The following is a 10,006-nucleotide window of genomic DNA, read 5'->3' on the forward strand; positions in this document are numbered from 1 at the left end:
TGGGTGACAGAGTGAGACTCCCACTCAAAAAAAAAAAAAAGAGGTCAGGAGGTGCTGCAAGGAAAGCGGGGAGCCAAAGAGGCCTTCATCTACAGGCCCCGCCCCCGACGCATTCAACAAGCTTGCCAGCACCTAGCAACAGACGGCATGAACGAGATGGACACGGCCCTACTTGGTGGAGCTGACATTCTGATGGGGGAAAGAGACAATTTATGGACAAGTAACTAAACGATCTGCAAGCCACCATGAAGGCTACTGAGGCAGAGATCAGGAGTTATTAGGGAGGAGGGTCAGGGAAGGCTTCCAGAAAGAGGTGGCATCTGTGTTGAAACCCAGACAAAGGGGGGAGGGGGCTTTGTGATGAACCAGGGAAGAGCGGTCAAGGGAACAGCAGGTACAAGGGTCGGGGGCAGGGAGGGCAGGGAAAGCTCAGCATGAGGGAGCTGGGAGAGGCCAGGATGGCTGGAGCCAGCGAGCAGAGTGGAGAGAAGGCCAGAGAGGCAATGGGGGGCAGGGACGGGAAGGAAGGGCTCCCAGGCTCGGGGCCTGAGTTCCTGGGAGGACCCGGAGGTAAGCTGGAGGACTCCTGTCTCCAAGGGAGAGGCTGAGGGAGCCCGGAGCTCAGGACCTCAGGGCAAAAGACAGAAATATGGGGGCTGTGATGGTAGAAATGGTTCTGAAAGCCTCAGGGCCAGAGGGAGTTCCCAGGGGAGAGGCTCAGACTCAGCAAGTTAAGAGTTCCGCGGGAGGCGGCACCAGAACAGAAGCCACCAAAGGCACGACCAGGCCCTGGGGGCGGCGAGCACAACAGCGCCATCTAGGGGCTCAGGAAGGCAGCTTCCAGAAAGCTGGGCAGGCTGGGGGCCCAAGGCAGCCAGGGGATAAGGCAAGGATGGGGTGAGACCCAGCAGGAGCAGATGGTGGTGTGTGGTGGGAAGTGGACCGGGAGCCGGGCCCAGACCTCACAGGGGATGCTGCAGCCTGGAAAGGGCAGGCGTGTGGGCCTCAGACCAGATTCTGCCCCCTCTCTGGGCCTCAATCCTATCTCTTCAGGAGAGTGAAAACTCCAGCCAGCCCTGCCCCCTGGGGGCTCTGAGACTGGTACAGAAGCCTAGAGGTGACTGTGCTATTAAGTAGCAGCCACAGTTGCTGCAAACATAAGAAGGCACAGAGTAGGGGGTCTCGGTTTCACTGTCTGTCACACAGGGAACCCACCTTCTCTAGCCTCTATCCCAGGGCCCATGGTCCAGCTTCCATGCCTCAGCCCAGGTGAACATCCTCAAACTTCCTGTGTCCTTGCCCTCTCATCAACCTTCTATGGCTCCCTAGTACCCCCAAGAGAAAGCCCCAGATTCTTAGCCTGACTTTCAAAGAGCCCCAAGACCTCCCCTCTGCTGGTCGTATCTTCCCAGTGTCCCCAGCCAACTTCTCACTGCACAACCCGGGGCCTTTTCCCATGTTCCCACTACCAAGCAACCTCCCTGGACGGCCACATCATGACCTGAAGTTCTGTGCCACACTGGGGTTAGTTCTGTCCCGTGCACTGGGCCAGACACTCCTTTAGGTCAGGCAGGGACCTGACCTATCTTGGAGCCAGGCCCAGAGCAGAGTCTGTAGTAGAACCAGGGAGTGAGAGGCTGGGCCCACCTGCTCTAGCTGCAGCTGCATGGTGCGCTGTGCCGCCACATCCCCCAATGCAATCTCCACATAGGGGCAGCTGGAGTTGGCTGTGGGCCGCTGGGTGCGTGTCGACTGGATCTCCTTCAGGGGGAACTTTACTATCAGCTCCTGGGAGTGCAGGGAGAGAAGCCAGACAGGTGGGGACAGTGTCAGCCACCCTTACCCCTCCCCTGCAAATCAGATCAGGAGAAGGCAGGAATTAGAGTAGCAGTTTCCCAGTAACTTGCTGTGGGACCTTGAACAAGTCACTTCACCCCTCTGGACCTCAGTTTCCTAACTTGTGGAATGGATTTAACTGACATTGACAATGCATCTGCTATGTGGCAGGCACTGGTCTAAATGCTGGGAGACAGAGGTGTCATGGGTGCTGCTGGTGCCCTGACCTTCACATCAAAGCTGCTTCTCGTGAACACCTGCACCTCTTTGAAGACTTTATTTCTGGTCCAAGGACCAAGTTCGGACCACATACAGGGACAGCTGGAGTGATAGAGAGTTGGTGCCTCAGAAGGAAGCTCAACTAGTGACAGATGAGGGGTGTGTAGACACCTAGCTCCCTGGCCCCAGGGGAGAAGGCTGTCTCTTGGGGTCCCCGCAGGGCTGACCCTTGTTTCCCAAGTCAGAAATCTGCGGGGTGACACTCCATCCATTGGTTCCATCCCGTTCATCTCATTTCCTCACTGCAGTGTTTCCTAGAATCAACTCCAAATCAACCACTTGCCCTGGAATCCCATTTCGGGGTCCACTTCTGTGAGCAAAACATAAGATTGGGGGTAACAGGCCCTATTTGTTATGGGCCCCACTGTGTCCTCATCACATTCATATGTTGGAGCCCTAACCCCCAGTAGCTCAGAATGTGACTCTTATTTAGAGACAGGGCCTTTAAAGAAGCGATGAAGTTAAAGTGAGGCTGTTACAGGGGCCCCCACTCCAATATGACATGTGTCCTTATAAGAGGAAATCCGTAGCCAGGCTCGATGGCTCAGCCTGTAATCCTGCGCTTTGGGAGGCTGAGGTGAGTGGATTGCCTGAGCCCGCGGGTTCGAGGTCCGCCTGGGCAACTTGGCAAGACCTCATCTCTACAATAAATCAAAAAATTAGCCGGGCGTGGTAGCGCACGCCTGTAGTTCCAGCTACTTGGAAGGCTGAGGCAGAAGGATCGCCGGAGCCCAGCAGGTCGAGGCTGCGCCTGGCCACTGCACTCCAGCCTGGGCAACAGAGTGAGACTCCAACTCAAAAAAAAAAAGAAAGAAAAAAGAGGAAATCCGGACACAAAAAGAGACACCAGGGATGTGCACACCCAGAGGAAAGGCCACGGGGGACACAGCGGGAACACAACCATGTGCAAACCAAGGAAGGAACCAAACCTGCCCCACTTTGATCCTGGACTTCCAGCCTCCAGAACTACAGAAGGAAACCTCTGTCATTTAAGCCATTCAGTCTGTGATATGCCTACAGCAGTGCAAGCAAACGACTGTATGGTTTGTGTCTCAGTGTGTGGCCTGCCTCATTCCACCATCACAACACCCCTACAAAGGGTGCACTCTCCCAATATCCTCACTTTCCAGAGGAAGGAAGTGAGGCTCCCAAAGAGGAAGAGACTTGCCCAAGATCACACAGGTGGAAGAGGCAGAGCTGGGTGTCCACAGCTGGAAATCCCAGCCCCTCAGAAGGGGTGGGATCAAAGGACAGAGTGGTGACGGAGGTGCCAGGCAAAGGCCACTCACGTGGGTCTCAGTGCTGAGGAAGTTGAGGCCGTTGTGGTTGACAGCAAGAATGCAGGGGGCCGGCACAGTGATGTTGCTGCAGCTCTGGATGAAGAAGAAGGAGGAGCCGAACATGGGCAGGGCGCTGAGGAGTCCTGGATGGGGAGAGGGGACAGTTACTAGGCTGGGCCAGGTGCATCAATGGCAGCCATGACCCTGAACTGCACAGCTGGCCTGCAGCCATGTTCTCCCTGGATGTGTCCGGCTCAGGGGCCCTCTGCCTGGGTCTCCTCCTGCCTCTCTGACTTCCCCTCTTGTGACCTCTTCCCCTATCCCTGCTTGCAGCTCTTCTTCCTCTGCCCAGGGCCACCCTGAGCCTAGGTGACAGTTTGGTGAAAAGTTTAAAACGTTGTTCTCTCCTGGCAGGTGCTTACCTCAGCTGGCACTGAAAATGTACCCCTCCAGAAAGACTCGCCCCGCCCCCCACCCAGCATGAACTCCCCTGGCCCTGCTCTTACCTAGAAACTGGGCGCGGGCCTGGTGGGGGCTGAGCGCCTGCGTTTGTTGCCGGTGCTGGCTGACCAGGTTGAGCCAGGCCGAGCCAGCCATGGTGCGGTAAAGCTGGGCTGGGATGTAGTCCTGGACCTCCCGCCTATGTGAGGGGAAAGGGATCCTAAGCCAGCACACAGCGATCCTCATTGCGTGGCAGGTGTGTGGGGCAGGTACGCCCTCTGCACCTCCCTGGAAGACTGAACGCTGGGGAGTGTGAGGGTGAAGGCCCCCTGGCACTTGGAACACACCAGAGCCAGCACCACGGGGACCCCTGTTTGCACTTAAGGGAATTGCAGTTCTGAGAAGTTCACCAACTAGTTCAGGGTAATGCAGTGACTATGTGAGTTGGTGGCAGGGATTAGGGGGACAATATTTAAATCCTAGGTAAATTCATCCTTCGTAGCGGGGCTCGGTGCCTCAGCCTGTAATCCCACGCTTTGGGAGGCTGAGGTGAGTGGATTGCCTGAGCCCGCGGGTTCGAGACCTGCCTGGGCAACTTGGAGAGACCTCATCTCCACAAAAAATCAAAAATTAGCCAGGCGTGGTAACGCGCGCCTGTAGTTCCAGCTACTTGGAAGGCTGAGGTGGAAGGATTGCTGGAGCTCAGCAGATCGATGCTGGGTTGGCTGTGTATGTGCCACTGCACTCCAACCTGGGCAACAGAGTGAGACTCCAACTCAAAAAAAAAAAAAAAAAATTCATCCTTTGTAGCTTCTGTACCCAAGCAGAAGCCCAAGCCAGAAAGGTAAGAAGCATGTGGGAGAGGGAAACATTGGGGTGGGCAAAGCAGTTGTCACAGGGCTGGGCAGAGCCCAGGGCTGAGATTCGCGGGGCCTCGGGGTTGAGCCCCCCTGGGCCATGAGCACCCCACCATCCCCTTTCTCTCTGACACTTGCTGGCTACCTCAGACAGCCCCTGTGCCTCTTGGGACATCTGGGAAATACCAACAGCGGCCCCAGTCCATCCCAGCCACCCAGGGCTACAGACATGGGAAAGGTTGGAAGAAAGCCAGGGGGAATGGCTTCCTCCCAAGAAATCCCCTAGGTTACGTCTATCCTTCCCAGCACTGCTGGGGAAAGAGCCTGGCATCTGGATTCAGCCTCCCCAGGTCTGAATCCTGGTTCCTCCACCCGCAGCTGGCTAAACTTCCGTAAGCCAAATAACCTCACTGAGCCTCGGTTTCCTCATCTATAAAAGGTGAAAATAAAGTGCTGTCAGGAAGAATGGCTGAGACAATGCATGTGTCTTGCAAAAGCTAAGAGCTCTGATTAATTTGATCCGTGACTAGAATTATACCTTTATACGCTTCCTGCTCTTTTCATTTGAAATTATAACATTAGAAAGGCTTTGCATATTGCGCTCTTACTGTGTTACAGGCACTGGGATATAATGTAGCATGGACATCATCTTACTGCCATTTATATCACTTAAAATGTGGTTGAGAGTCTAGGAGGCCAAAACCATGTTTATAACAATGTAAGAAGCTATTTGCCTTTTCCCCTCTCATTCTCTCTCAAGTGTACAGTGGAGTTTTCCAAGGGCTACATGACATGTGACATGTAGCAGACTGACTGAGAAGCAGATCTGAATTCAGCTGCCTTCTCTTAAGTCAGACAGAGAAGAACTGTGCAAAATGTAAAATAGTACCACTCTTCTCACTGAATGTTTTTTTTTTTTTTGAGTTAGAGTCTCACTCTGTCACCCAGACTGGAGTGTAGTGGCACACTCCTGGCCACCGCAGCCTTGACCTGCTGGGTTCCAGCAATCCTTCCACCTCAGCCTTCCAAGTAGCCGGAACTACAGGCATGCGCTACCACGCCCAGCTAGTTTTTTATTTATTGTAGAGATGAGGTCTCACCAAGTTGCCTGGGCTGATCTAGAACCCGCGGGCTCAGGCAATCTACTTGCCTCAGCCTCCCAAAGTGCTGCAATGACAGACTGAGCCACCGAGCCCGGCCTATTCTTATTTTTAAATGAATTAATACATTGATATTTTGAATTTTTTCTCAGTTTTAATTTGGAATCGGGTAATTATATTAATAGATACAACCCACATAAACAAAAGCTCTTTGGGGTTCTATTTTCCTTCAAAAAAATTGTTTTTTGAGTCAGAGTTTTACTTTGTCACCAAGGCTAGACTACAGTGGCAAGTTCGCAGCTCACCACAACCTTAACCTCCTGGGCTCAGGTGATTCTTCCATCTCAGCTTCCTGAGTAGCTAGGATTCCAGACGCATGCCACCATGCCCGGCTAATTTTTTGATTTTTTTTGTAGAGACGAGGTCTCACTGAGTTACCCAGGCTGGTCTCAAATTCCTGGCCTCAAGTGATCCGCCTGCCTTAGCCTCCCAATGCACTGGGATTATAGGCATGAGCCACCACACCTGGCCATGGGGTCCTATTTTCAAGAATACAAAAACGTCCTGAGACCAAAAGTTTGAGAATAACTGATTTACATTGTCAGCATTAATCACATCTTTGAGAACATCAATTTAAAGGCTGCCTAGTGCCCCAAATTTACTTAATGAATCCCTTGTTGGATATGGAGATTGCTTCCAACCTTTTGCTGTTGTAGGTAACATTGCAGTGAACGTTTTTGTGGCTAAATCTTTCTGCATAGCCCTGAGTATTTCCTGGACCACAGGGAATGTGTGTCCTCGAAGTTTTATCATTACACTTGCTCTGCGCTAACACCAGCCAGAAGCAACTTGCCATGGAAGGGAGGCAGGGTCCCACGACCTATGGCTAGCTGGAGGACTACAGCTCCAAGGCCTGGACAGTCCCTTTTCAGAGGTAGCCTCAGGTATAAGAGGGGCAATGGGTGGCTGGGGAGGGCGGGATTAGGGTAAGAGGGCTGGGTTGCCTGTTCACCCCGGCCAAGACAGGAGGCAGGTGCTCACACACTGGGTAGGTAGAAGTGGTCCTGGGCACGATGCTGTAGTGAAGCCAGCTTGGACACCTGTTGCAGCTGCTGTTCGCTAGGCCGGCTGGCAGGCACGCTGCTGAAGAGGCCCTTCAGGTAGTCAGGCAGGACCTGTGGGGAGTGCTTGAATGAGGACTGCCAGGCAGGCACATGCTCTGGCATTCGCCTGCATGAGGCCTGGAGATGTTGGTTTTAATCACTGCAGCCCTATCCTCTTCTGGGGCAGGATGGCCTGTCACCTTCCTGGGTTTTGGGGAATATAGCAGAAGCATGTGACAGTAAGCTGTGAGGGCTGTGGCTTTGAAGCCCACGAAGGAGTCCCCATGATGCCCTGGCAGGAGTGTGGGCTGGTGAGAGCAGAGCACCAACACTGTGTGTGCACAAGTGTCCACAGGCCCCAAAGGCCTTGGAGGGCTTGCCAAAACTGACAGCCAGGCTGCACCCCAGAGAGTTTGACCCAGTGGACCTGAGGCAGGGTTTGACAACTGGCATTCAGTTTTCACCAGTCCACAAACCTCACATCCGTGGCATGGTACCAGACTACACAGGGCTAGGCTTCAACAGTGACACATGCAGCTACAAAAGCTAAGTGACCATATTGTGTACATGGAATTGCTGAAGTCTTGGCACCAGTTCCACAAAAATACACGCTGTCTGGCCAAGTGCTTCCACAAATACCGGCACAGTAGGGGAGAACCCAGATTTTGTAAACTCCAGGATTCTGGCTTAGAGGATTTCCAAGGCTCAAAGACAAAAGTAACCAATGAGCAAGCCCTGCTCAGGCCTTTGAGTGAGGAACAAGCCAATGCTCAGAGGAGGAAGAAATCAGAAGGAAAGGGGAGCTCAGAGAGGGCCTCGTGGAAGAGGTGCTGTTTGGGGGCAGCCTTGCTGGGGAGGACTTAGAAAAGCCGATAGATGGAAGGGGCAGTCCAGATGGAGTGACAGAGTGTGCCAACGCCCACGAAGAGGTAGTAAGGGTGATGTTGCTTTGACTGCTCACAGGAGACCATGGAGGGCAGATGCTATTTTGACTGCTCAGAGGAGACCGTGGAGGGCAGCCGAGGCACCAGGATTAGAAGCGCCCACAGGGCCTGAATCCTGAAGGCCTCAGACACCAAGGCCATAGAGTCTGATCTCCCAGGCCCAGGGAAGTCCAGGGGGAGCCCACATGTGCTGACCTGGTTATAGTGCATGGTCACATATAGCTCGTTCTCAAACTTGAGCGGCTGATCCCAAAGCACACGCCGGAACCACAGCATGTAGCCACCATCCACCTGCTCCATCTCTGAGGCCACGTCCAGGATGTAGGCACTGCGGCTGAGCGGGCACACGTGCTGGCCTGCAGAAAGCGGGGAGCAGGGCTGGGTGGAGCATGTGTGTACACGTGTGTGCACCTGTACAGAGCGTGTGCAGACCCTGGCCTGCCACCAGGTGAGACATCGCCTCCCCCATCTGGGACACAGCTTCCTCATTGAAAGAGAGAATGTTTATGGACTAGGGTGGCCTATGTTTTACTGAAATGTTGATGACCACGATGGAAATCACTTCAGGTCAAAATTACAAGTCAAGCCGGGCTCGGTGGCTCAGCCTGTAATCCCGCGCCTTTGGGAGGCTGAGGTGAGTGGATTGCCTGAGCCCACGGGTTCAAGACATGCCTGGGCAGGCGAGACCTCATCTCTACAATAAATCAAAAAATTAGCCGGGCGTGGTAGCGCCTGCCTGCAATTCCGGCTACTCAGAAGGCTGAGGCGGAAGGATCACCGGAGCCCAGCAGGTCGAGGCTGCGGTGGCCGGGAGCGGCCACTGCACTCCAGTCTGGGCAACAGAGTGAGACTCCAACTCAAAAAAAAAAAAAAAAATTACAAGTCAAGTTCCATTGCTCCTGGAGGCTGGGCTGTGCCGAAGAGGGCCCTGAGGTTGGCCTGCTGGGTTGGGAAAGTGCCCTAGGTTATGATCAGAAAAGGCCCAGCCCCTTTCCAGAGGAAGCTAGAGACAAGAAAAAGCACAACAGCCCTCAGACCATGAGACCCAGTGGATGCCTTTCTGCAGACCTCCTTCAGGAGAGACCCCTTGCTGAGCACCTGGCATGGGTGGGGGCGGGGAGGACTTGGGTCTGAGCCTGGGAGACAGGCTGAGGTTTTTCCTCTCCTGCACTGACAGCTCCACACCTGCAGTAATACCTTACCAAGGAGAGGGGGTTTGATACGATAAGAGCCCAGGCTGCTGTGGCCAGACTACCTGGGCTCAAAGTCCCACTGTGAGACCATGGGTAAGTCATTCGACTTCTGTGGTAGGCTGAAAAATGCCCTTTTTTTTTTTTTTTTTTGAGTTGGAGTCTCACTCTGTCACCCAGACTGGAGTATAGTGGCCACTCCCGGCCACCGCAGCCTTGACCTGCTGGGCTCCGGCGATCCTTCCACCTCAGCCTTCCAAGGAGCTGGAACTACAGGTGCGTGCTACCACGCCCAGCTAGTTTTTGATTTATTGTAGAGATGAGGTCTCACCAAGTTGTCCAGGCGGGTCTCGAACTCGCGGGCAGGAAATCCACTCACCTCAGCCTCCCAAGGCATGGGATTACAGGCTGAGCCACCAAGCCTGGCTAAAAATGGCCCTTTCAAAGATGTCCAGGTCCTAAGGCCCAGAATTGTAAATATGGCAAAATGCACTTTGCAGATGTGATGAAGTTAAGGATCTGGAAATGGGGAATTTATCCTGGTTTATCCAAGTGGGCACAATGTCAGCACAGAACGTTCACAAGAGGGAGGTAAGAGGGTCAGAATCAGAGGAGATGTGAGGCCGGAAGCAGAGGAGGGCTAGGGAGAGATATTTGAAGACTCTACACTGCTGATTCTGGAGATGCAGGAAGGCTCCATGAGTCAAGGAATGTGGACAAACTCTGGAAACTGGAAGAGGCAAGAAAACCAATCCTCCCCTAGAGCCTCCGGAAGAAACACAGCCCTGATGACACATAACTGTATGTCATAGCAGCAATAGAAAACTAATTCAGCCGGGCTCAGTGGCTTAGCCTGTAATCCCGCGCTTTGGGAGACTGAGGTGAGTGGATTGCCTGAGCCCGCAGGTTCGAGACTCACCTGGGCAACTTGGAGAGACCTCATCTCTACAATAAATCAAAAAATTAGCCAGGCGTG

General features: G+C 53.6%; 1 protein-coding gene across 1 annotated transcript in view; it reads right to left on the bottom strand.

Moving 5' to 3' along the window:
- MYO15A (myosin XVA) overlaps positions 1-10,006 on the bottom strand; it is a gene marked incomplete at its 5' end in the record, with an annotated part of 55,825 nt that overhangs the window by 3,022 nt on the left and 42,797 nt on the right. The window contains 5 exons of the mRNA XM_008048209.1: positions 1,648-1,788; positions 3,405-3,538; positions 3,902-4,035; positions 6,835-6,968; positions 8,036-8,196. Coding sequence (XP_008046400.1) covers positions 1,648-1,788; positions 3,405-3,538; positions 3,902-4,035; positions 6,835-6,968; positions 8,036-8,196 — 704 coding nt within the window. The remainder of the gene's footprint in view (positions 1-1,647; positions 1,789-3,404; positions 3,539-3,901; positions 4,036-6,834; positions 6,969-8,035; positions 8,197-10,006) is intronic.

This window comes from Carlito syrichta, unplaced genomic scaffold (assembly GCF_000164805.1).
Source record: "Carlito syrichta isolate Samal-C Ts95f unplaced genomic scaffold, Tarsius_syrichta-2.0.1 Scaffold121193, whole genome shotgun sequence".
Taxonomy (NCBI): Eukaryota; Metazoa; Chordata; class Mammalia; order Primates; family Tarsiidae; genus Carlito; species Carlito syrichta.